Here is a 27,590-nt window from a genome sequence, read left to right as displayed (position 1 = left end):
CCTTCATCCTCGATAACTTGCGGTAATCACAGTGCATGCTGGGTGCCTGCAAAGATGGATGTGTGGCCACCAGTCCTTTCTACTCGATGCACACATGAAGATTGCCCTTTTATTTGTGGCTATGGCCGTAATTTGCAAAGCCTGTCACCATTTGCAACTTACAGCTAGACTAGAGCTTTACTGAAAAAGAGCTGTCCCATTCCTGATCACTGTACACCATATTGATGTGTCAACTAAATGAATAATAACTGGACTACTCATTATACCAGGAAACATTGGCCCAAGCTAGTATTCTGTTTCTTGACTTCTGTTTGGCTTCATTAGCCTCCTTTGGGTGCCAGATGAAATAGTCATATAAAGCATCCTTATTTAATAAGGGCTTGGCAAAATAAAATGGTTGAGCTGGGCATTGATCGGGGCAGAGGAATCAGGAAAAGGATCAGATTGTGGAGGACAATAGAACTAGAAGGTACGGTAAGGATGTAGTTGGGGATGATGGAGCCATATCAATTTTTCTCATTTCTCACTCTCATTATGCATTGGCTTCCTTCACACAGTAGCTAGCAGTGTCTTTACAAGCTACTTGCAACTGGGGGCGAGAGAGTATTAAGAGAAGCCTAACAGAGGGGAGGGCCAAGTTGGTATTTAATAGATTGGTTTTCTTCTAAATTCAATCTAATTAACAAAGCCCATTTACTATGGACCCCCATGGCTTTTGTACCTCTTGCTATGTATTTCAGCCAGCTGTGGTTTCATAGCACATGAACTTTGCATCTATTCAAGAGCCTTCTTGTGATAAGATCTGTTCATTTATCACAGAATAGGTAGACCTGTTTGTTTGCCACTGGGATCCCTTTCATCCCAAGCTTGTACATCTTAAAGCATATTGGAAAGTTTCTTCACTTTGCTATAACCACTGGGCTTGTGGAAGCTCATGTGATAATATTTCTCATTTCGGAATCCCCCAGTTTTTCTTTAGCTGGAAGCATGACAGGAAAAACAAATGGATGTCTCTTTAAAGTGACAGCTATTCTAGGGGTGTCACCTTGCCACTGGCCTTCCTTTCCTGTCGTCGTCCTCTGTAGGCCACTGACAATTCTTGGAATAAAATTGTATTGCCCCAGATTCCCACTTGTCTCAGTCCTTTCAGGCTACTTATAAACTGAGTAACTTATAAAGAACAGAAATTTGGATGGGCGCAGTAGCTCACGCCTGTAATCCCAGCACTTTGGGAGGCTGAGGCAGGTGGATCATGAAGTTAGGAGTTCAAGACCAGCCTGGCCAAGATGGTGAAACCCCTTCTCTACTAAAAATACAAAAATTAGCCTGGCATGGTGGTGGGCGCCTGTAATCCCAGCTACTCGGGAGGCTGAGGCAGAGATTGCTTGAACCCGGGAGGTGGAGGTTGCAGTGAGCTGAGATTGTGCCACTGCACTCTAGCCTGGGTGACAGAGTGAGACTCTGGGAAAAAAAAAAGAACAGAAATTTATTTCTCACTTTTCTGGAGTCTGGGAAATTCAAGATCAAGGTGCCAGTAGATTTTGTGCTTGGTGAGGGCTCATGCCCTGACTCATAGAGAGCATCTTCTTGCTCTGTCCTCACAGGGTGGAAGGAGCAAGGCAGCTCTCTGGGGCTTCTTTAATAAGGGCACTAATTTGATTTATGAGGGCCTCACTCGTCTCTTGATACCATCAGATACCATCACCTTGGGAGTTAGGATTTCAACGTATGAATTTGAGGAGGATGCAAACATTCCGACCAAAGTCCCACTGTGTTATTTAACCTAATGACAAGGTCAGCTTTGCCTAAGAGTTGTACTCATGTAGTAGGAGAAGTCTAGGATCAGGGATTGGCCAGGGTTTGGAATAGATACACATGATATAATTATTCTATTGTGAATTCCTTCCCTTTTTTCTACTCACCCATTCTTGGTGCCTCACCCTCCCTGCTTTTCTGAATTACATGATCCTATGAAGCTCCTCTTCAACTCTATCTTTAAGTCCAGAGAAGAGAGCGCTGGTGAGCACCATTTCACCCTTACCAGGAAAAATTACTCCTATATGACCAAACATCCAGGGTTTCATTCTGGGTAGCCTGTGGAAAATGTGAAAAGTTCAAGCTGTGAGAACAAACAGCCCAGGCAGAGCCAGGGGCTGGCAGCTCTCATTGCCGAATCAGGATTTTTGGATACCAGCTGGATATTTCCCAATCTGTATTTTTTTCAATAAGGGGTGCTGAAGAAATGCTCAGCAATTTCTCAGCTGCACAACAATATGTTCCTGAACTAAGAAACCACTATGTAATTTTGTTTAAAAGCCCAGGTCTCTTGTAACTGTACTTTGAAGCTCTCATTGGGGGATAAGAAGGAACTGCCCCTTAGAAAAGACACAGTTTTGTTAGCCTGGATTGCTATAAAATGGAGATGAGCCATGGGATAGAAGATAAGGGGCACAGAGCAAGAAAAGACATACCATTACCCAGGAGGAAATCAGGGGAAATAGGAGGACAAGACTGAGAGGGTGTTCATTTTGTGTTTTCGGACTCATCTAGCTAAAGGTAGAGAGAAAATGCAGGACTTGATATCTCAGAACAGCAGGTGAAACACAGCTTAAAATGGGAGACATTTAAAATGGCTTCTCCCTGGAAAGGAAGGAGAAATCAGAAGACGCTCAAAATTGACAGGGGAGGGTGTGTGCAATGCCCAGGTCAAACCAAGACCTGTGGTGTCCTGTAGGTCAGAGAAAGAGTGTATCTTCTATATGTCTGAAGTAAAGCTTAATCAGATATGAGTTCAAATGGCAATAATTTTAACTTGCAGCTTAGACATACTGTTTGAGCCTTATTCTGTTCTGCATATATTATTATCAGAGTAGAAGTTAGAGAGCAAACTAAATGTGATATTAATTTAACATTTATATGTTTATAGAACACATAGTGATCCAATTTCATACTACGTATACTTCTCCCTGATATCTGTATCTGAGTACCATTCACCTTCTGGACCACTGAGCTTATCTCACCTCCATAGATAGGTTTATGTGTAGATCAATGACATTTTTGGATTATGCACTCTGTGACTGAGTGATACACATTCACAAGCAAGAAATCCAAAAGCCTTGAAAAATGGAAAGTATGTATGTGTGTGTATGTCTGTGTGGGCATGTGCTTTTGTGTTTGTATAGCTCATTTGACAACAAAACCTGACCTGAACTGACATGAGGCCGTTTAGAGCCTTTATTCTACACTATGTGACTCTTCATATGTTTTGCTTTAGAAATATTAACATATTTGATTTTAGGGAGCTTCCCTAGGCTCTGGCAGGAACCCCAAGGATTTCAGACAAGGCAAGTATAGACATAGGTTGATTTTCTGTAAAGTCTAGGAGACAATTTTAGGAAGAAAAGTATTACAAATATCTGCAATTTAGATATTTAAAAATATTTATTGTAAATACAAACTTGTAAAGGCATTATATAAAAATAAGTAATGAACACAAATCTTTGTACCCACTTGGTTCAAAATCTCCATTACCATCTTTGGTTTGATTTTTTTCTCTCTTCCTTTTTTTGTCCTGTTCTTTTTCTAGGATGAATCCTCCATGTTCTTCCAGTTTGGCCCATCAATTGAACAGCAAGCTTCCGTAATGCTCAACATCATGGAAGAATATGACTGGTACATCTTTTCTATCGTCACCACCTATTTCCCTGGCTACCAGGACTTTGTAAACAAGATCCGCAGCACCATTGAGAATAGCTTTGTGGGCTGGGAGCTAGAGGAGGTCCTCCTACTGGACATGTCCCTGGATGATGGAGATTCTAAGATCCAGAATCAGCTCAAGAAACTTCAAAGCCCCATCATTCTTCTTTACTGTACCAAGGAAGAAGCCACCTACATCTTTGAAGTGGCCAACTCAGTAGGGCTGACTGGCTATGGCTACACGTGGATCGTGCCCAGTCTGGTGGCAGGGGATACAGACACAGTGCCTGCAGAGTTCCCCACTGGGCTCATCTCTGTATCATATGATGAATGGGACTATGGCCTCCCCGCCAGAGTGAGAGATGGAATTGCCATAATCACCACTGCTGCTTCTGACATGCTGTCTGAGCACAGCTTCATCCCTGAGCCCAAAAGCAGTTGTTACAACACCCATGAGAAGAGAATCTACCAGTCCAATATGCTAAATAGGTGAGTGTGGAACAGAGGGCACATTGATGGTGGAGATGAGAGGGGAGCTTCAAAGACTGGGGTTGGAAGTTCAGAAACTGCAGGAAGAACAGTTCAAGATGGTAGCAGGTTGAAGCCTGGCCTTGGGCATGGCAATTGGTCATGATTGAGGGAGTGTTTTGGATCCAACCTTGCCAAAACAACTTTCATTTATTGAGCACTTATTATGTGTTAGATGTTACTCTAAGGGTTTTGCATGTTTGGTTTCATTTGATCCTCAAAATAACTCTATAAGTCAGGTTTTAACGATTGTTTCTATTTTACAATACGAAAGAATAGGCTTGGAGGTGTAAATTATACAATGTCATGTTGCAAGTGAGTGGTCAGTTTGGAGTTGAACCTAGGCCTCTCTGATCTGTAAGTACTACTTGATCACAAAGAAAGATGCAGGAGACTTAGAAATAAGGGAGGACCAGTCCACTTATCTTTGGAATGTTGCCGTATTGTAGTAAGATTGAAGAACAGGTTATGCGGATCTGTAGTCATATGAAGGATATTCTTTCTTTAAAGAAACAGGCTTGGTTTTTGTCTCTTCCTTCTCCAGCCTCTGCCTTTAAGGGTGAGGATGCTGCTATAGAGGTGGCTTTTATGGTTACTCTTAGTCTGATTTGTTTAGCAAGCCCTCACCTTGCATAACCCAGCCATGACTGCAGTGCATCCTCCGTGGGGTATTAAATGACTCTGTGGGGTAGAAGATTCTATACTATACTTTCGTGGTTTTATTATTTGTATAAAACTTCTATGTAAGTACATTATAAAAATTCAAACTAAATAGAACATAAAGAAGTGTGTTTTAGAAATAAAAGTGATCTTAAATCCAACTAATTGGAGATAATCATTGTAGAAATAATTCGTGAACATCTTTCTAGATATCTCTCTATGCATGTACATTTATATGGACATAAATACACAATGTTACATATATGGAAATATAAGTATACTTGCTATTCAATAGCTTGATTTCTTTCATTCAACAATGTTTTGGACATCCATTTGAAATTATTTTTAATTGTATTAAGATGTACAGAAAGGTATTCAGAAAAACTTAATGCATACTCAGGTACTCACTATCTAGCTTAATAAATAAAATATTAAAAGGTGTACTTGGGATGTTAAAAAACATATAGTGGAGGTTGAGTGGGTAACTTCTAGCAGGGAGCTGGACTGCAGTCTGTAGAGTACAGCTTCAATTCAGGGTTGAAACTCAAACCAGGTTCACAGTAGTTATATCTGTGATCCAATCTTGATATTCTTCCACCATCAACTCTCTAGAGGTTCCTCTTTCCATCATCCCTAGGTATTGCCCCCTGCTTGGTACAGATTGTCTTGGTTTTTCTTCTACCTCTCTGGTTTCCTTCTATTCCAGTTCCATCTGGGGCTCCTTAGCACACTCCTGTTTTATGCATCCCTTAAATATGGGCACTTCTTGGGGTTCTAGACCCTCTTCCTTTCTCATCCATTCCCAAGGATACAATTAATGTCTGTATATTTTCCAAAGTGACATCTCTGGTTGCAACCTCTCCCTTGAGCTCTAAATTTGTATTCTTAGCTGTGGCCAGATATGTTTCTTTGGATTCCATGGGCACTTCGAACTCACAGTATCCAAAGCTCAACTTCTGTCTCTTCTCCCACTAGTCTCCCACCCTCTCCTAGCCAAATCTGCACTGCCTGTCAATGATGTATTCTATTACAAAGTTACCTAAAATAAAAATTTCCTAGATGCCCTTGGTTCCACATCCCTGACACCTCATAGTCAATCGTACTGTTTGCCCTGGATTTTAGTCTCCCCATACCTCTGGAATGCCATTCTTGTTTTCATCTCTCCTACAACATCCCAGTCCATTTTTTCTCACGTGCATTACTACAGGGCTTCTTACGTGATCTTCCTCCTCCAAGTTCTGCTGCTTTTCAATTTGCATTGCAGCCAGGGTGATCAAAATTAAAATGTGATTTCATCATTCTCTTGCTTAATACCTTTCAGAGGCTTTTCATTGCTCCTTTAATGAGGTCCATTCTCCTTAATATGGTTTATAAAGACTTCAGCCTCATGGGCCCTGCCTATCTTTCCAAAATTCTCTCATGCTTTTCTCCGCCTTGCATGCTACCTTCCTGCAACACTGAACTTAATTCTTCAAAAACACCATGCTCTCTTGCTTCCAGCTCTTTCCTCTCTCTGTCTTAAACTTACTCTCCAGCGTCCCCCTTCCCACCAAACACAGGTGCTGATGTTCCCTTACCTGCCTCATGCTCTTCATTTGTCAGATTCCTCAGGCTTCAGTCTTGGCATTACTTCTGCTGGGAAGTCTTTCCTGAGCTTCAGAATAAGATTACTGTATTATATGCCTTCACTACATCTTGTACTTTTCAGATAAAGCCACTCTTCAAACTGTGGCAATTGCATGCTGTATTATCTCCCTTCCCTGTGAGCTCTGTGAGAGTAGTGACCTTCCCATAGCACTCATTTCTCTGACCCCATTTCCTGCACAATGCATGGCACATGGAAGTGAATGACGCCCTCCAAGACTCAGTGCACACCTGCTCTGCAGGAGCCTTCCCGTTCTGCTCTGTTCTTGCAAGATAATAAAGATTCCCTTGAAAAATGTACTGTTGATTCAGTTCTGTAGCTTTGGTTTTCCTCCCACTGCTTTTCATGTTAAATTCAAATCTGATTCAGATTATTTTCCCAAATGTTTGCTAATTAAAACCAAAGCTAACAGTGAAGGACTACTGAGACTAAAACATCTGCCCAACAACACGAAGAAATCAAGTGAATGTTACCTTAAAGCTCATAAATATGGCCTAGGAATGCCTACTTTTAACTTAAAACTTCTGCTGGGTAAACAATGATCTGCAGATATTATTATTTCCTGCTTGGCTTATGTTACATTACAATGTAAATGTCATCTCTGAAGCCTGGTTTCTAACCACATATCTCTGAAATCGCAATTGGTTTTAACCTTTGTTGCCATCTCTCTGAGGCCTGAGATGCTCCCGTGTGGCCACCCAGGAAGGTGGCCCTACTCAGTCCTAGAGGCCCACATCCGTCTTTTCCAGCGTAGCAGTCCTACAGGGAATAAGGATTATTATTCATCAATTCCTCAGGCACCAGTGTAGAGCAGAGAGACTGAGAGAGAGAGGGAGTCCCGCTTCACTTGATTTCCCAAATGTACGGCTTAAGAAGTGTCTTCAGATTTACCTACCTACTTCTCCACTAAAGCATTTCCTCTGCAAACTGTCCCAGTTCCCTGCCTTTACTTGGGTTCTGCACCTGCCTGCCCGCTGGACATCTCTTGGATGTCTCCCTTGTCCATACACCTCCATTCTTCCCTTATCTCCATTGCCTTTCTTTTCCTTCCTCTCCATCCAAATACATCTTCTTCTGGTTCTTGAATGTAATCCCTGCCTGTCTTGAGAATATTTTAGTATGGTTTCCTATCAGGATCCAGAAAGGATTGGGGTTGACTAACAGGGTTTATAGAGTTAGCCCCAAGTCTGCAGTTTTATCACCAGGCACAGCACGCTCAAAAGCAGCAGTGGAATAAATTAGGCACATTCAGTTCAAGCTCCTCCTACTTACCCTGCTCTGAAATCAGACTCTCCACCCCTTCAGAGCTCTGGTCTCACTAGGGTCACTCTTTTAAATAACAAACCAAGCAGCCACACCATTTAGCCACAGCAGGAAATCTTTGCAAATAAAATTGCTGCAAATGGCTGGTTGTTTTATAAGGATGACTTTTCCTTCGGCCTGCTATTCTCCTCTCAGCAACTGCAGTAGGGAGGAAGGCTCTCTGGGAGATTTCTGGGAGTGGCCCAGCCCCAGCATGACACTAGGGATGTAGGGTTAGGAAAGTGGCTTCTCCTCTCACCTTCTGAAAAGGCAGTAGCATTCATAGGCCCCTTTCCCTGCTAGAAGCATTGTAGGGGGAGGTACAGGTCTCATGCACACCTATCCAGATTGCAGCTTTCTTTCCACGTGGGGAAAGTTCCTAAGTCTACACTTAGGGGATGGAGAGAAGAGGTTATATGATATACCTGAATCCCAAAGAGAGACATGTATTTGAAGTGATTCACTTGTTAGTTACCAAACGAAGAATATATTTTTATGGCATAAAATCCTTCTCAGGGAGGATCCTTAAATGCACTATTTCAATTCACTATCAAATGAACATTACTTATCAGGTGTTAATCCAAATTCCTCACTGATAACTTCTTAACTCCTTGAAGCTTGGCCTGTTATAGACTTAGTGATTATCTCCAGATAGATTCTGGATTGCCTGGAGGAGGCATTTTGCCAGGGTTGCAAGAAAAATACTTAAGCCAAGTTAAATTTGAATTTCAGATAAACAATGAATAATTTTGTTAGCACAAGTCAACACTAAATATTGCATGGGACATATTTATACCAAAGGAATATTTGTTATTTATCTGAAATTCAGATTTCATGGGGCTCTTGTAGTTTTATTTGCTAAATCTGGCAACCCTACTTTGAATACATATAAAAATTAATTTTCTGTTGGCACTTCATAGCATTCATTTGTGCCTTATTAATAAATATAGTACAATGCCCTATACTATAGCCCAAGACATGCTAAGAGAGTTTTATTCCAACTGATAACTTTATTTGATTGAAAGAGCTGGAGAATTTCTTATGCTATATATTCTCTAAGGGCAGAATTTTCTTGGTTCCTGAGAAAGTCTAAAAACCTTTTGGTACCAGATGATCTGAAAATGTTTAGAGAATGATTAGGTAAGTTTTCCAAACCCATCTTCATTCCCCTGAGCTGGGAAGAAATTGTGAGTTATTAGGAGGCACCCGTCTACATTTTTCATTTGTCATTTCTCCAAGGAGCAGTTAGTGGTTATTTTCCTTCTCCATGTACTCTGTAATCTCTGATGGTCTGTTTCTGTCACTCACGTGATGGTACACCTGCCACATACCTCTGTGCTCTCTTTCTGTCCTGAGAGCCCGCTGCTTCTCTTCATACAGAGCTACTTTTGGAACTTGTAGAAAGAACGGATGCTATTTGAGATAGATGGATCTTAATATAGCAAACCTCTTATGAATCTTGCCTAATTATTTTTCCCCAGTGTCTTTAGTTTTTCTACTCAACATTTGTTTCCTCCTTCCCTAAATTCTTCTTTCTCGGTGAAAGTTGCCATCTTAAAAGGCTGGGTCGTCCTGGCCCAGCCTTTGAGGGATGGGGAAGAGTGACTTTGAATAACTGATGTGAAAAAAAGTACTTTGTTAGGTTCTTAATGAAAGAGCTGTGATAAGCTCAATCTTCCTACAACCTTGAGGCAAATTCCCCATCTTTGGAACCAATGTATGAGCCAGATTGTTCTCATGGGATCCTCATTTGACTCTTGGCCTGGAAAGTGCTGAAAGGTTAAAAAAATAAATGAGGAATTGAGTCAATTAGTTTTTAGGCATTATGGGCAAGAGCTGCTTGGTCATTACCCATCTTTTATTTGTTATTAAATGTTCGATGAGTGCCAGCACAGGCAGATTTATGGTAAGGCAAACACACGTTATAGGTTCACTTCACTTAATCTAATTTACAGTGAAATAACCAAAAGGTTACATGAATGCATAGTAATAAGCGGTATAGCTGGCACAGTGGCTTTTCATCTTATTAAAGAAGTGCACCAGAGTCTAAGGAAAGCTACATTTTTATGTATATGCACAAAAATGCACATTTTAATGCAAAATGTTTAGTAAAATGACACAGACCTGTATATAGAGGGAGGGAATGACTTTATCTGCTCAGTAGTGTAAAAGGATATATAAGTTGGGAAAAATAATTGAAGAACCTAATAACTATCCTAAAAGATACATTCAATGCTTATTGTAGTTCAGGCATAACAACGCATGTGTTAGCTGTGTACAGAACAATCATTGAATGGGAGGACGATTCAAACTCTTCTGTTTTCCTCTAGTCTTTCACATTCCTCATATCAGACATATAGATGGTCATTTCAGTAAGTGATTGTTGCTTCTTCTCCCTGAAGTCAAACTTGTGAAAGGCATTTTCAAGTATTTTTAACACTGAGACACCCTACAGTATTCTTTCCTTAATCACTAATTCCGCGGCTGACTTCTAAGATTTAAAACTCACCCGTAATATAGGTGGTGTCTTTCTTCTTTGTCTCTTTTTTGTTATTCTTCCTCTTTCTCTTTCTCCCCCCTTTTATTTTTCTCTTTGCCTTCCTCCTTTTTGCATTTCGATAAAGTCCAAAATGGATTCCTATAGTCCATTCTGCATTGCTCTAAAGGAATACTAAAGGCCGGGTAATTTATAAAGAAGTTTATTTGGCTCACAGTTTTGCAGGCTGTACAAGAGGCGCGGTGCCAGCATCTGCTTCTGGTCAGGGCCTCAGGAAACTTCCACTCATGGTGGAAGGTGGAGGGGGGCCGGCATGTCACATGGTGAGAGAGAAAGCAGGAGAGTGAGGGGAGGAAGTGCCAGTCTCTTCAAATAACCAGCTCTCACATGAATTAATAGAGTGAGAACTCACTCATGACCATGGGCAGGGCATTAAGCCATTCATGAGAGATCCACGTCTGTGACACAAACACCTCCCACTGGCTCAATCTCCAGCATTGGGGTCACATTTCAACATGGGATTTGGGGGGGACAAACGTCCAAACGTATCACTCCTTTAAAAAATTAGTGTGATTTGGAGGAGAGGGCAGGGGATACAGAGGGTGAATGAGTGGGGAAAGAGTTACATTTCACTGAGGACAGTGAGTGGGGTGGAGAATGTACATCTGTGCAGGGGAAGAAGATACAGATGGAATATGGTCTATGGGAAGGAATAGGATGGTCTTGAAGGCAGAAGCAAACCCGAGAAGGGTAATGGCTCTCAGTGGAGAAAGCAGACAAGCCTCATTCTGAAAACAGATTCTGCCTCAGAAAGGACGTGGGTTGGTGACAATGGCATGGGTTAAAAAGCGGGTCATAGGTGTATATTTAAATCAGCCCCAGTTGTCAGCCAGGCTGCGAAAGTTATGAACTCCATCGTTAGTTGCCTTTTTGAGTACTTACTGCATCCCCAGCACTGTGCAGTTACCTAATTTGATCCCTGCAAAAATCCTGATGCAAATGTCCTCGAGAGACATTCCCTGATCACTCTGTTTAAAAGGGCAACTTGTATTCCCCACCCTCCCAAGCACTCTCTGTCCCTTTCTCCTGCTTTATTTTTTGACATAGCACGTATCTGAAATACTGTATAAATTATATTTTAAAATATTTTGTTGTCTCCCTCCTCCCAGTAGAATTCATGCTCAATGAGAGCAAGGTGTTTTTTTTTAACCTTTGTATTCTCAGCACAGTGCTTGATAAGTAGGCAATTGATAAATATTTATCAGATTAAAAAGCAGGAATGAAAAGACAGGAATCATTATTCTCATTTTATATGTTTTTAAGGAACCTGAGGCCCAGGGATCCCCAGCTCAGGCTGTGTGATGCCAGACTGACCTGATCTGCCTTAGGGGTCCTGGATTTCAGCCCCTCACTGTGCAGCACATTAAGGAAGCTTTAAAGAAAGCTCAGCTTTCCTTAGCATCAAAGCATTAGAGCTGGAAGAGTCTTTAGTGCTCATCTAATCCAACCCTTTCAATGCATGTCTTCTTAATGAATAGATGGTAGGATGGAATTTACATATGTGAAAACACAGTCTCAGAGCGGTCACTCCTCTGTTGGAGGCTGGGCAGGCACAGAAGCCAGGTGTCCTGATGGCAGGAGCGGTGCTCTTTGCTAGAGCATGCTGCCTCTCCACTGCTTGGCCATGTCCTCAGAAGGGCTGGCAGGCAGCCAGGGCTTTGCTGTTAACCTTTGCCCTGGCCTGCCAACGTCCCCAAGGCTCTTGCTCCCTTGGTTCTTACCTAGACAAGGATGCAAATTCACAGTTAATGGGAATTGAAGCTGGTATTATTTAGGAATTGAGTGGGAGTCGTTTCTCCATCTGCTCTCTCTTCCCACCAGAGGATAAAGGCTGCCTGGGTGGGGGTAAGAATGGGGATGAGTTGCCAGAAAGCTGGAGTGCTGTCATTTCTGGTTACAGACATGGACTGGAAGCCTGAGTGAGGGCTGGACCACAGCTGTGCAAGGTCAACTTAACTAACATGAGCTTCCCGAGAGCAGAGATGGTTGTGTGGCTTTTATATCTACATGAGATCTTGTACAATTTAAATAGATAATGGTTTGAGTCTTTCTCTTTGTTTCCTCTCAAATGGTGCTGTCAGGGATGCATAGATGGTCATGTCCTGGAGAAAATTCTCCAGGATCTGATGTGGCCGATAAGGATTTGGAAGAAGCAGGGCATTTAGGATGACTACTGAGGGATCTGAACAGCACTGTAGATAGGGCACGGGAGAAGCCAAGGAAGATATGTGGCAGGAGCTAGCAAGAGAATCTTCCCTCGGCTTTCAGAAATTTTTGGTGGCGCGTCCTCTTCCGGGAGGACATGGTGGGGTTAGCTCGCCCAGACTGGCACCAGTCTCCAAGCTGAGCTGGCTGGTCACACATGAAGGAACTGCTGCTGACAGATTAGGGCTTCCCGCTGCTGAAATCTGTTCCCTCTTGTCCAGCTTCCAGCAGCAGCAGCCGGCCGGGGGCTGCCTACAGCTTCCCTCAATGCCCAGGCCTTTTCTTTCCCTCATTCATTACTGCTCCACACCCCACCCTCTGTCTTTCTTTATTCCTTTCTGTCTCTTTCTTTATTGGGTGTTTTGTTCATTGATCTTTTGCTGCCCCTCTCTTCTTTAGCCAGCTTTCATTTAAAGCTTTTAAAACCTTTCTTGCCTTTACCTTTCTATGTTCATAAATGACCGCCTGTGGAATTCTTGCATGCACACACTCGTATTCATTGTGCATGTATTCCTCATCCAGACAGCACCTATTTACGTATATTTGCATTTGTCAAGTGAAGAGAGAATTAAGAAAACTGGATAAAACACTTTTATATGTTACATTTCTCTAATTCTTTCTATTGCTGAGACTATTTAGATGATTACATGAGAAAGGTTGAATATGGGATAGGAGTTGGGAGGAATTCTTAAAAAATGGCTTGCCTGGAATTAGCTCTGATGAATATCAAGTAAATATTTCCTTCCAATCTGATTCCATTGTTAAAGTCTTGACAGCTGTAAGGATGGTCGCTAAATATCCCTAGCACATTTATTGTTTGGGCGAAGGAGGGAAACTTAGTAGTCAAGTGGTTTTATAAATTGTTGATGAGCCTATAAATGAATCTTCTTTTTCTAAAGTTAAGTTCTCCCCTGACAAGCAACAGGAATAGCCATGGAAACCACCCTGTGACAATATGGTATTCATTGTAAGTGGTCCTTTTCACAATTTTCCAAAAGAGATTATAGATGGGGTCCAGATGGAGGTAGGTGTCAAAATACATTTAGTGTTAGACAAAAAACCCAATGATCAAAAATTTCGTTGTTCATCATCATGGCTAATAATGATGATGATTAAAGTGAGGATTTTCATACAGATAATCTTCTTGTATATCGTCTCACTAAATCATTATAACAAACATGTGAAGGCTTCTTTTATTCACTGCAAGGATTGGCTGTGGAATTCAGCAGAGAAACCTCACATACTTGCTTCCTTTTTGTTTTCTCAGAGGTATTTCCAGACACTCCCACTGACTTTCTTCCTCCCCTGCTTGAAAAAAAAATCTTTCAGGCACTTTTGTTTAGGCAAAAACAGCACAATAGAGCATTATTATATTACAGTTCACTATTACACAGATCTTAATAATGTGTCAAATTTCCCTCATTATTGACTATAGAGGACAAGGTGTGTGTGTGTATGTGTGTGCATATTAGAGTCTATGACTCAAAATAGTGGACTCTACAGGCTACACGGGGTCATTGTCCTCACTTCTGTCACATGTGCTCACATGTGTTCACATGGAGACTTGGCTTTTTTACCTAAAGGACAGGAGGTCACATATTCAACAACCTGATGTATCTAGAATATAACCAACAGTCATGAAGAAAGCAGAAAAGGGCTCTAAGCTAAAATCCCTGATACAAAACTCTTGCCCTAAAATGACTGCTGTTTCTTGTCATACAGAGTGTCGCTCAAAGCACGTTTACTCTAATTTTACACATACTTCTAAGAAGCTTGTGGGCAGTTGGGTTATCTATGGTGTGGAGTCCCAGTAACCCAGTTTAAATGAGATACGTGAGCATAGTTAGGTGGTCTGTACAGAGCTGGGATGACAGCTGCATGTCATCAGGACTCAGATGCCTGCTAGCTTTCCACTCTTTCATCCACTGGGTATGTCCTTCATCCCCATGCCTAAGATGGCTGCTGGAACTCCAGTTTCAAGCAGCAGATTGAAGTTAGAAAGGAAGGAAGGTAAATCGTTTCCCTGTTTAGGAAATTCCCCTGAAGTTCCACACTTTGCTTATAGTCTGCTGGTTGGAAATCAGTCAATGGCCACACTAGCAACAAGGAAAATTGGGAAATATAGCTTAGTTTAGTTTTTAACCTGGGCAGTAATGTGCCCAGGTAAAAATCAAAGTTCTAAGCCGGGCACAGTGGCTCATGCCTATAATCCCAGCACTTTGGGAGGCCGAGGCAGGCAGATTACCGGAGGTCAGGGGGTTGAGACCGGCCTGGCCAACATGGTGAAACTCCATCTCTACTAAAAATACAAAAATTAACCAGGTGTGGTGGTGTACATCTGTAATCCTAGCTACTTGAGAGGCTGGGGTAAGAGAATCACTTGAACCTGGGAAGTGGAGGTTTCAGTGAGCCGAGATCATGCCACTGTACTCCAGCCTCGGCAACAGGGCGAGACTCTGTTTCAAAAACAAAAAAACAAAGTTCTGTTAACTAGTGAGAGAGGGCCAAGGCCATATCTTTGGTAGACAACTTTGAGATATTTGTTTATATGATTTCCTAGATAACAATAGCTTAGGTATAACAGACATGATGATGAGGATCAGATAGGCAAACCAACAGCATTAATAAATAACAGAATGGAAAAGAGTGGAAGATATTAGAAAAACCCAGCAGAAAACCTTGAAAAGCAGAGTTGTATAACACCATTTGGGGAGAAATGTCATCTACACCCCAGAAAGCATATACCCCGCATAAAAATCCCTGTATAGCAAAAAAGCATAGTCATTGTTAAGTCATCAATAAGAGCTTAAATTATATTGATTATCTTAGGTATAAAAAGTCAGAGAACTCTGTAATGCCTTTCTGAAATTTTCCATTAAAATGCTTCCTATAATCAAGAAAAAGCCTGTACTTTAAAATACTAAGCTTCAGCAATTTAGAAAATTTATTTTTAAAAAAGATTATTGAGTGAATACTATGTGCCAAGGGCTTTATATAGCATAATTTAAGCTTAAAAGTATTGTACAGGGATATGATTGCCTCCAATTTTTAGATAAAGAAACTGAGATTGCCTGAGTGAGGTGGCTCACACCTGTAATTTCAGCACTTTGGGAGGCTGAGGCAGGTAGATCACTTGAGACCAGCTTGGGCCACATGGCCAAAACCCCGTCTTTATAAAATACAGAAATATTAAATTAGCCAGGCATGGTGGCATGCACCTGTAGTCCCAGCAACCTGGGAAGCTTAGGTGAGAATCACTTGGGCCCAGGAAGATAGAGGCTGCAGTGAGCCATGATCATGCCACTGCACTCCAGCCTGGGTGAAAGAGCAAGACCCTGTCTCAAAAAAATAAAACAAAAGCAACAACAAAAAACCCCAAACCCCCTGAGATCCAGAAAGATTAAGACTTTTGCTTACTTTGTGTTTCAAACTCAAATTTTTATGAATTCCAGGCGTACTTTGCCCCAGGTTGTCCATCTTTCTATGTCCTTTGCTAAAGAGGTTGAGTGAATTAGGCATGACTCACATGTATATAAACATATCATTAACCTGTGGGACAGGGTGGTTTGGTAATAAAGAGTTTCCTGGCTGGGCGCAGTGGCTCACGCCTGTAATCCCAGCACTTTGGGAGGCCAAGGTGGGTGGATCATGAGGTCAGGAGTTCAAGACCAGCCTGGGCAAGATAGTGAAACCCTGTCTCTACTAAAAATACAAAAAAATTAGCCGGGCGTGGTGGCGGATGCCTGTAATCCCAGCTACTTGGGAGGCTGAGGCAGAGAATTGCTTGAACCCGGGAGGTGGAGGTTGCAGTGAGCCAAGATCACACCACTGCACTCACAGAGTGAGACTCCACCGCAATGAAATAAAATAAAATAAAATAAATAAATAGTTTACTTTCTTGGATTCTCTGCTATTTCTTGCCCTAAAGACTAGACCATGATAAATCCAGAATCAGCCTGGGAGTGGCGTCCAGGACACACATGGTAAAGACTTCCCACACTGAACCTGCTCATCTCACTCTCTGTCCTGAAGTGTGCCCATCTCTACTTGCTCATCTTGCTGATACCTCCCTTTTCCTAATGGGAAGGAGGATTATTTTTTCTTATCCTATTCCCAAATCCTTTAACCCATAGAGGAAAAAACAACAACTTGTAGTCTTTGCATACCTGAAAAATCCTTGGAACTGAAGCGGGTGGAGACTTTCTGGTCTACAACCTGCCAAGGTTCAGGGAGATTACAGATGCATTGCAAATACTGTCAGGGACATGCAATAGAACAAAACAAGACCTTGGCCTCTGCCATGATTTACAAATGTCCTCCAGTACCACTATTCATTTTTGACAGGTCAGATAAGTTTGGATTTGTTTAAGCCTTGTATTCAGCTGGAGATTGGAGAAAAGTTAAAAAAAAAAAAAGAAAATGCTATTAGAAATGAAAGAAATGGGACATGTGGGGCCCACTTTTCTGCACTTCGCAAAATTACATTCATTCTTAATTCACTGAGTGACACATCCAGTAGGAATGTGGACCCCCTATTCTGTATGTACTGAACTCTTTGCCGGATGCCGGGAATACAGACAATGCATAGCATACATCTGATTGTCTTCACAAGGAGCGGAGTGTCCACAGCAAGCTTTTAGTTTGCTGTTTAGACTTATTTTTCTTGAAATATAAAGTGAATTGCCTAAAAGACTAGCAGAATGAGCTTCAGGAACGAAGAATTTCAGAATGTTAGTGAAAACCATCACGAATTTCCTGGTACCTCTGATCCAAGGCCATGGAGGATCCTTTCTGATAGAGACTAAGAGAGTGGAGTTCAGGAGAAAGGAACTATTCCAATATAGCTGATTCTAGTTTGATTCTCTAATCTCATTGTCTCAGTTTATTGGCCACCGGCAAACTCAAAACTTCATGAAAGAATATTCTTTGGGAATAGACCAGAGTCCCCTTCCCCCACGTGCATACACCCGCACTTTGTGGGCTCACTCACTAAGTTTAAAAATAGGAACCATGATGTTGCCATGACTCCCGGTGCTACTCAGCAGCGTTCCTTTTCCCTTTGATGTGATTCCTCTTCATAGCAAGATTTAGTGAGAATCTGGCTCAGAGCGGCCTCTAGTGGCTCAATCCTTAGGGATGCGCTTCCTTCCCCGAACATTCAGCCCAGTTCCAAAATTAACCACCTTAGCCAAGTTGAACACTTGTGTGTTTAGAACCATTCTCCATGCAATCAGCTATTTTTTTTCAGAATCTTTCTCATCAGCCACAAGTATTACACCGGGGAGTACCTACTGAGTGCTCAGAACTGTGGGGAACAGCCCAGGTGTTCACCATTTCGCTGGCCAGGAGAGACCTGCATTCCCCAAACATTTGGTGAACAGTAGAGAGCAGTGGCAGGGAAGCTATGTGGTAGAGGCAGTAATGATGAATAAAGTAATCCCAGTAAAATAGGTTGGTTAGGATCATCAGAAGTTAGCTTTTTTTTTTTCTTTTCTTCTTCTTTTTTTTTTTTTTTTTTTTTTTTTGAGACGGAGTTTCACTCTTGTTGCCCAGGCTGGAGTGCAATGGTGCAATCTCAGCTCACCACAACCTCCGCCTCCTAGGTTCAGCGATTCTCCTGCCTCAGCCTCCCAAGTAGCTGGGTAGCATGCACCACCATGCCCGACTAATTTTGTATTTTTAGTAGAGACAGGGTTTTTCCATGTTGGTTAGGCTGGTCTCGAACTCTTGACCTCAGGTGATCCGCCTGTCTTGGCCTCCCAAAGTGCTGGGATTACAGGCATGAGCCACCACACCCAGTCACATTTTTCTTTTTCAGATACAAGAGTCTTCTAAAATGTATCAACTGATACTGACTCAACAGCCTCGGGGATGTATTGACGTGCTGACTTCCTCCCGTGCTGTCTTCACCATGTTTTCAGTTTTCTGTGTTTTGAGTTCCTTGTGTCAGTGCTTCTCAGTCATGACTGCATGTTAAAATTTCCTGGGAAGCTTTAAGAAACTGTATACAGACCCCAAGGCCCCACCCAGCACACATTCTGATGTAGCTGCACTGGAAGAGGGTAAGGGCCCGGGAACAGACGTGTATTAAAAGCATCCAGGTTGATTCCTAAGGGCAGCCAGGAGTTGTAAATCACTGTTCTCCACTCTCCTGTCATTTTTTTTTACCTCGGTTATCAGAATAGGGTAAAATGCAATGATAGCATTCACATACATTTGAACTTGGTGCTCTTGAAAGAATTCCTTCCTTTCATTCTTTCCTGACTAGTCTGAAAATTGTGATTTCCATTGTGCTATGAACTTCAAAATTTGGAAAGGGTACAGGATATGAACATTTCATCATGGTGATCCTCTTGCAGGTGGTCATGATTTCCTAATTTGGTTTCTGTTCCTGTTGCTGGTACTTCATGAGTCTATTTTATGCAGAGGGATGAGTTTTCATCAGTAAAACTGGCAACATGAGCATCAAAACAAATTTGACTTTAAACAGCATTTCAATTCCTCTGTACATAGATTATAAACCCAAAAGAAACAGAACTTTGAAGTTTCAAATTTGATGTGTCTGCTGGCCTTGATGAGAAATTGATGCTTTGCTAAATTTTGGAGTACACAAGTGGTTTTAAAAATGAAAGTTATTAGCACTAGAAAGTGATGTTCTTTGTATTACTACACTGTTATTATATTTAATGAAATGGCTTTCTGAAGTACTGCAGATAAAAGGAAAAGCAGTGTTTAGAATAAGACACAGGGTAAGTGCCAAGATAAGAAAAGAAATGGTGGGCTGTCTTTATCTTACAGTGTTTCTCCTGGAGGCTGGGAGAGTCCTCCTTCAGGGGAACCAGTTGAGATGGGCTTGATGATGTTCTGGAAAGGGTTTGTAGGTGGATGCGTAATGTGTGGCATTTTTGTGGTTCTGACCGAGCCCAATCTTGGCAATGTCTACTGTGGACAAGCAAGGCCAAGGTATAGCTTTGAAACTGTATAAGAAAGAACATAATTTTTCAGAATTATGGGTAGGGTAATGTAATCTATCTGATTAAACACTTGGAAACTTTATGTTTGTCTAAAGGAATAAGAAGAAGAGGAGAAAGAAATGCTTATTACTATTGTTAAAGTGCTTTATGATTTCTGAGAAAAGAACCATGGCAGAACCTCCAGGTACACTTAACAAGTAGGAGATTATTAGGTAATTTTTATCATTGGCTTCAATCCCTTTCTTCCACTCATCCAGCTATCTCTCTAGCATTTATCACAAAGGTGCCTGGATGAACAGACACCATTTTGTATCACGTCCTTAAGGTCATCGGACTTGAGTTTTGTGGAATGAGCAGGAAGAAATCAATCTAGAGTGCCTGTTCTCCAAACTTCAGATTTCACATTTAAGATATTATATGAACTTTCAGCCGGGCACAGTGGTTCAAGCCTATAATCCCAGCACTTTGGGAGGCTGAGGCAGGCAGATCACAAGGTCAGGAGACTGAGGCCATCCTGGCTAACACAGTGAAACCTCGTCTGTACTAAAAATACAAAAAATTAGCCAGGGGTGGTGGCAGGTGCCTGTAGTCCCAGCTACTCAGGAGGCTGAGGCGGGAGAATGGTGTGAACCTGGGAGGCGGAGCTTGCAGTGAGCCGAGATAGTGCCACTGCACTCCAGCCTGGGCAATAGAGAGAGACTCCATTTCAAAAAAAAAAAAAAAAAAAAAAGATATTATATGAGCTTTCTGGAGTCTCTTCCCCATAAGTGTAATATGAGGGAAGAACTAATAACTATTAAGAAGCATTTATTAATTGCCACATAATGCATGTTCCTCTTTTGGGCTTGACAAGGAATTTATTATATTGTATGTTGCATGTTCTTTTTCTTCTTCTTTTTTTTTTTTTTTTTTTTTGAGATGGAGTTTCTCTCTTGTTGCCCAAGCTGGAGTGCAATGGTGCAATCTCTGCTCATTGTAACCTCTGCCTCCCAGGTCCAAGCTATTCTCCTGCCTCAGCCTCCCAAGTAGCTGGGATTATAGGCGCTACAGGCACGCACCACCACGCCCGGCTAATTTTTTGCATTTTTAGTAGAAATGGGGTTTCACCGTGTTAGCCAGGATGGTCTTGAACTCCTGACCTCAGGTGATCCACCCGCCTCGGCCTCCCAAAGTGCTGGGATTACAGGCATGATTGGCCCGGCCGTATATTGCATGTTCTAATATTGACCTGGCTTCTCAAGGTTTGATTGCAAATATCTTACGTAGACAGCTAAATCCTTGTTTTCCATATGAACAATGACTGATAGTGTAAGTGGGATTATGTGTTTAGCTGGCTTTTTTTTTATTTGAAAGTAAATAGAGGTTTTTCTGGATTTCATATCATGGACACACAAAGCAATACTGAGTTCTGCATTTGAGGTTAAGGATGGGTGAAATGAGATGTAGCTACTACATTGCATCCTCAAACAATTTAAGACCTGGGAATTTTAGTGGGCAAGAGTCTGTGTCCATTATTAACGTTCCTTGCACTTGACAGGGGTTTCCTTTCCTTGGTTGTCATTGTTTCCATCTTGCCTGAAGTGATGTCAACCTCATTTCATCCTGGCTATTTGGTGTTGTCTTGAGAACCAGAAAGGGAGAGGAAAAGGCACCATAGTTAATCTGCCCAGAGTGCCTGACTGCACTGGCTGCCATACTTTAAGGGTGACCTAGAAATGCCATATGCTGTCCCGGAGGAGCAGAGGAGCTGAGAGTACATCCAGGAGTTCAGTGGCCACCTGTTCATTCCCGCCGCCCCCCCACCCCCCTCCCCCCCCCGCTTTTCTATGGGAGATGATAGTTCATGTTTCTCAGTGTCAAGGAAACTGAGAAATGTTTCTTTTTCTATTTCTATTGCAAAGGTAAAAGTGAGAAGTGGGAAAAGCAAGCAAGCCCAGCATTCAATTTAGCCTTGGAAATCTTGTGAATCCCGTGTAAAGGACACACATGCTATGTCTGTCAGCCCTGGCAGTGACACGTGCTTCAGATTGAGGTTATTTTTTTCCAAAAAAAAAAAAAATCCTGTCTTCCATTCCTTCCAAACCCTGGGAAAGGATCCTACTTCTCCACACTCGGTTGTCCCAGCTGTCGTATCAGTCATTCTGGTTATTGGTAAGCAGCAGGGAAATATGTCTATAAGAAATTGACAGGAGACATAAAGGAACAGGATATATCTGATGAGAAGGAGGGATTTCGGAAATAAATAAGATTAGGGCGTGATCCTGTAATGCCCAGGTGCTTAGTCCCCTGAGCAGAGCCCTGTTGGTCCAGCATGCATTGCATTGGCCCATTCTGATACTATGGAGATTCTGCTGAAAAAGCAGCAGCATCATGACAGGAGAGCAGTCTGCCTTAACATAGCAGCATTATGCCATGAGACAATGAAAACCCTGCTTTTATGAATTTAATTCAGGGAAAAGGAGGTTGACTCCTTGTAGGAGTATATGCTTAAAATTTCTCAAATACAGTATGCTTTCCTTCACAAAGGAATGAGACCCAAGGCTTGACCAGACATCCATTTCAAAGGCATGACAAAGACCCCAACAAGCATCTTCCAGGAAGCTGATGTCTAGTCATTGCATTGGATGATAAAAAACCTATCACCTTCATGTCTGCACTTTTTTAGATGGAAACATTATCATTGAAGACTTCAAAGTAGCTATAGTAGTCTTTCTCAAATCAAGTTGGGTATGAGAAAGAAGTTGTAACCATGTTTTATTGGCTCAAATAAGATTTCCATGTGCTGCAAATAATAAAGAATTGGATATCTAGAGCAGAAACCTAATTTCCTCACAAATCTCTGATGGCTTATTTTATCCACTGGATATGGTCCACATTTCTTGGCAAGCCATAAAAGACCTTTGAATATCTGGCCTTAACCTTCATAATTGGGCTTATCTTATTTAACTACCCTCTCCTCCAACTCCCCACCTTATGCCAACATACACTGCTTGTGATCTCACAACATCAAATAACATTACTGGCCACTCTCTTAGTATGGCAGTCTTTTACCCCTTCATGCATTTGCATAGGCTGTTCCTTGTGATGCTCCTCTCTTTCAATTTCCCTGGAAGGACATAGGTGTCCTTTAAGATCTGACTGAAGTGTTGCCTCCTCTCTGAAGCCTTTTCTGACGATTCCAGGCAGAATTAGTCATTCCTCTCTTTGTGCTCCCATAGCCCTTTGTTCATACCTATGGCATAGCACATAGATGTGCAAACAGTTCACATTAAAAAATCATTGTGGTATCCACCCTAGGATTCATGGCACAGTAGACACAAACATTTTCTATTGAATGAAAATGTGAATGAATCCATAAAGAAATAAAAGGTGGGGTTTGTGCACGTGGAGTACAAAACCTGATTATTATTTTTAAAGATTAAATATGCCATCTTCATGTGTGAAAATGACTCGATTCATTGGCAGAAGCAGTTAGGCTTTGAACTAGTTTTCAGCATTTGCTATGTGCACATAAAGCATTCCCATGGTCTCGGGCTTTGTAATCAGTAACGTACTTGGAAGGGATTCCTCACTGCTCTTTATTCCTTTTGTATCTGCATCAGTCAGATGCCCATCACCCTGCACAGTGCCCCTAAGTTAAGTCATCCTTTCTTGCCACCTGCAGAGTCACTATCCTCATTAGCCTGTGCCTAGATTTCTATAACAAGCTGCTCTATTTCCCATATCTTGAATATCACAAAATCATCTACTATGAATTTTGTATTTTTCAAGTATCATTTCGGTCATTTTACTCATGTGATTAAGTACCTATGGGGGCTTCATTTAGCAAATTGAAACTTAGAATGGAAATTATCCTCCCTAGATATCATCAACTTGATCTCAAATTACTTTCCGAAAGGAACTGCTCTCTAGGCAGACCCTTCTCTTTTCCCTCCAGACTGTATGGTATAGTGGCAAGAAGCAAGAGAGCATGGTTCTGTTCCCAGCTTTGTCACTAATTTGCTGTGTTACCTTAGGCAGGCAAGTCATTTTACCTTTTCAGACTTTGATTGGTTTTCTTCTCTGTAAAATAATGTCTTACAAGAGATGCTTACTTGGAAAGAAAGAATTTAGAAGACGTGAGCCCTACGTTCCTTCTGATTCCAAAGTTTTTTGATTTTTTGATTATATGAGGTATTGAACTTCTATGTTTCTTTCCAACCCTGTGATCAATGAAGAGGCTTGAAGAGATTTTAATCCAGAACGCTGGCCTCATTTATACCACAATATTATACAGCAGCCAACAATGTCTCAGAGGGGGAGTGAAGATTAAGAGCCTCTACGCAAGCCTACCTCTTGCATGGATGTATACAACACCAGGAGCCATCCTCTTTTAGATTGGTTTTAGTTTTTCATTTAGCCAAGCTTTTGATTCACTTGATAAAGAGAAATAAATAGGCCAGATTTTATTTTCTTTGATTGAAAAGATTTATTTTATATTCTCCTTGCCTCAGCGAACACTAACCTACCCAGTTAGTTTAATTACCCAATTCTGGGCTGTCTGAGTCCTTGATTCTGCTTTCCTCTTCTCAGGCCTACTTGGTAGAGTTTTTACTTTTGGGGAAGTATAGGGTGTTTATGACAATGAATAGGGTAAAGGTCAAAAAAAAAAAAACTTTAAACCATTTTGGGTCAACTTCTTTTACCTAATAGGTTCTGCTAATGGAATTGTTCAGCATGCCCAAGGTTGAGTTTTCCTGATATACCCCCATAAACCTTGTCCTCCACTGGTTTTCTCCAACTCAGGGGAATGGCATGGTTATCCTTCCTGTTGCACGTACCAGAAATTCACAAGTTATTTTTTATTCTTTCCTGGCCCTCCTTTCCTTTAATCATGTATCCCAAATCTGTTCACTTCTTTTCATGTTCTCTACAGTCCTGGTTAAACTTTTAATATATGTGTGTGTTCCTCTAACTAGACTGTTAGCTCCACGTTGGCAGGGATGTGTCTGTTTCACTCACCATTGCATTTTAATGCTTAGCACTTTAATGAGCTCAGTGTAGGCACTCATTATATACTTGTCGAATGAGTGAATTAACTTAAGCTAATTGTGAAATTAAGCTTGATTTATCTGTGGACTTGATTTTCTCTGGGCTCTTGGATTACCTGTTTAAGATTTTGTTTCAGATTCTATTTTTAGATTCTTTATATTTTCAACAAACAGTAAAGTACCTACTTTGCAAAGAGCTATACTCACTGTGAAGGATAACACAATAGAAAAGACATGATCCAGCTCACTTAAGAAGTTGAGTTTAGTCAAGAAGTGAAGTCCCCACACACAAAAATGTTGAGTAAACATGAAATAATATGATTACATGTCTCACATTGGTATAGTACAATTCAAATGCTATAGTAGAGGGATATTGTCTAGGTCGGCTGAAGTTACAGCCTTGATACATCTTGGAGGGGTTGGAGTGACACTTGACCTGGATTTCAAAGAATGTAGAATACAGAGGCCCGAGGGAAGGGGGAGTTTCTTCAAATGGGAATAATAGCATGAACAAAGATTTGGACTTGACACTGAATGTTTATGTGAGGGTTATACTGGAATCAACTTGACCTGAATGGAATTGTAAACAAGTCATGGGAGATAAATGTGGTGTTTACAAGTGGAACAGAGTTGTTCTTTTGAAAGGCAACAAGCTATCATCAGAAAGGTACCATATTGGGAGTTGGCATGGAAATATGTGATCTTAATTAAGTCATTTATTTTCTCCAGATCTGTTTTCTCATCCAAAAAAAAAAAAGTGTGGTAATGAACATGCAATAGTAAAGGGTTGCATTACATTAAATTTTAGCTCTTATATGCTCTCATTCTGTAAATGAGTTCAATTAGGCACCATTAGTGTATTTTTGTTTTAAATCCTTTCTCTATGAAACAGCCTAGTTAGTTCTTGAATCTCTACCCATGGCTGAATGAGTGTTACTATTAACCAATAGGTCATGGAGAACCCTGAAAGCTAGATTAATGTCATTTAACTTTACTCTGGAAGGTAATCATAAAAAACACTTGATGAAATGGTTATGATAAATGGTTATTTTAAGAAAATTAATCTCATTATTACTATATGAGAGAATGGGGCAAGAGTAAATCAAGATGGGGAGGCAAGTCAGGCCTTTTTCAAATTCCCCAAATGTGAGGTGATGAGGGCCAGAATTTTGGTGGCCATTGGGATTGCAAGATAATTGTGAAGGACACTTCTTTAGGATCCAGTAATGTCCTCTGTAGAGCTAATACAGGGGACAAAATGGTCAAAGCTGGGCTTTTGGTTTCTTTTGTTTTTTGTTTGTTTGTTTGTTTGTTTGTTTGTTTGTTTGAGATAGAGTCTCACTCTGTCACCAAGGCTGGAGTGCAGTGGTGCGATCTCGGCTCACTGCAAGCTCCACCTCCCGAGTTCATGCCATTCTCCTGCCTCAGCCTCCCAAGTAGCTGGGACTACAGGTGCCCACCACCACGCCCAGCTAATTTTTTTTGTATTTTTAGTGGACATGGGGTTTGACTGTGTTAGCCATGTTGGTCTCCATCTCCTGACCTTGTGATCCACCCGTCTCAGCCTCCCAAAGTGCTGGGATTACAGGTGTGATGGCTTTTGGATTTTAAGATTGAAGGTATGATGATAGATTGGTGGAAACTGAGAAGTTGGAGTGGGAACTTGCTTTTCACAGAAGCTGCATCAAATTCTGAACTGAGGGCTGGACACGTTAGTGAGGATGTCTTGTAGTGCCTACAGCTATGCAGTCTGGAACGTGGAATTACAGATTTAAAATTTATCAGCATAGAGTGGATACAACCGTCAGTGGCCCAGCTGAGAAAAGCTGAGTTGTCTCAGGAGAGGAGTATCTAGAAAAAAGTGAGCTATGGACTGAGCCTTGAACATCAGCTATAGTTCCAGGGCAGGAGGAGCCACAGTATTCAGTGAAGGACACAGGCCTGGTGGAGACAGGGAAGGAGGATTGCGGTGGTCAGCTGTATAGGTGCACATGTTATTAAAGCCAAAAGAAATAACCATTTTAAGAAAGGAAATGGGTTCAGTCATGTCAAATGTGGTAGAGAGGGCAGGCATTTGTGGGCCGACCTTACCTTTTATTTCCCTTTTTTTGTACACTTAACTACCATTAATCAGGGATTATTTAGTTTTTTAATTATTCTGCTCAGTTGCCTAATGTTTGATCATTTTATAAACAGCATAAGGAAGAAATTTAAGGGAAGGGAAAGATTCAAACCATTTTCCCCCTATTACGAGGTGTAGGAAAAATTTGGTGGGGAAGAAACTTAACACTCACTATTGCCTACAATGAGATTTGGGGCCCTTGGCACATGATTAGATGCCAGGGGTCTCTCAACATCCTGGCCCGTATACTTGTTAGCTGAATGACCATGGCCAGGTTCCTAACCTCTCTGGGTTTGCTTCTTCATCTATAAAAATGGAGGCAACACTAAAGGCTTTGTACTGTTTCTGTGCTCGTTAAATAAGAATGTATACAAAGTGCTTAGCAGGGGGCCTGGAACAAAGAGTACCAAAATACAGTCAGTTTGTTTGGTTATTAGTATCTAATTTTGCTTGTTTTATTGGGCTATCCCTGCTCTTATTGACATTAATTATTGATAATTGAATAAAACATTGTATTTGGAAAGTGTAATCATTAAAAATTGTATTTTCTTTTTCTCATTTTTTGAAGACGAACGGATTTCTTCCATTATAGTTTTATAAGACATAAATCTATATGAAATCTGAGCAATTCCTTGTTCCTGAATTTTCCCTGCCAAGGGACCCCAGCCTGAGGATGGCACCTTTATGAGGAACAGTGAGGAAGTGGCCTGGGGATGCTTCATGATAGGAAGAAGGAAATTATCTGAGTCTCTCAGTCTGAAGTGTTTTACTGCTGTTGGAATGGGGAATCATCCTGAAATTAAAAAAAAAAAATAGGTGTATATTTCGCAGAGCAAAGATACATGTGCTGACAATTTAGATTTTTTGCCCA

General features: G+C 41.3%; 1 protein-coding gene across 2 annotated transcripts in view; it reads left to right on the top strand.

The window, feature by feature from the left end:
• Positions 1–27,590, top strand: part of GRIN2B (glutamate ionotropic receptor NMDA type subunit 2B) — a 442,738-nt gene that overhangs the window by 226,093 nt on the left and 189,055 nt on the right. For both annotated transcript variants that reach the window (XM_055358714.2, XM_055358713.2), the window contains one exon: positions 3,587–4,185. In XM_055358714.2, the coding sequence (XP_055214689.1) occupies positions 3,587–4,185 (599 nt within the window). The remainder of the gene's footprint in view (positions 1–3,586; positions 4,186–27,590) is intronic.

This window comes from Gorilla gorilla, chromosome 10, assembly GCF_029281585.2.
Source record: "Gorilla gorilla gorilla isolate KB3781 chromosome 10, NHGRI_mGorGor1-v2.1_pri, whole genome shotgun sequence".
In the NCBI taxonomy this organism is placed as follows: Eukaryota; Metazoa; Chordata; class Mammalia; order Primates; family Hominidae; genus Gorilla; species Gorilla gorilla.
Note: the sequence above shows the minus strand (reverse complement) of the source record. Positions and strands in the feature narration are given on the sequence as shown.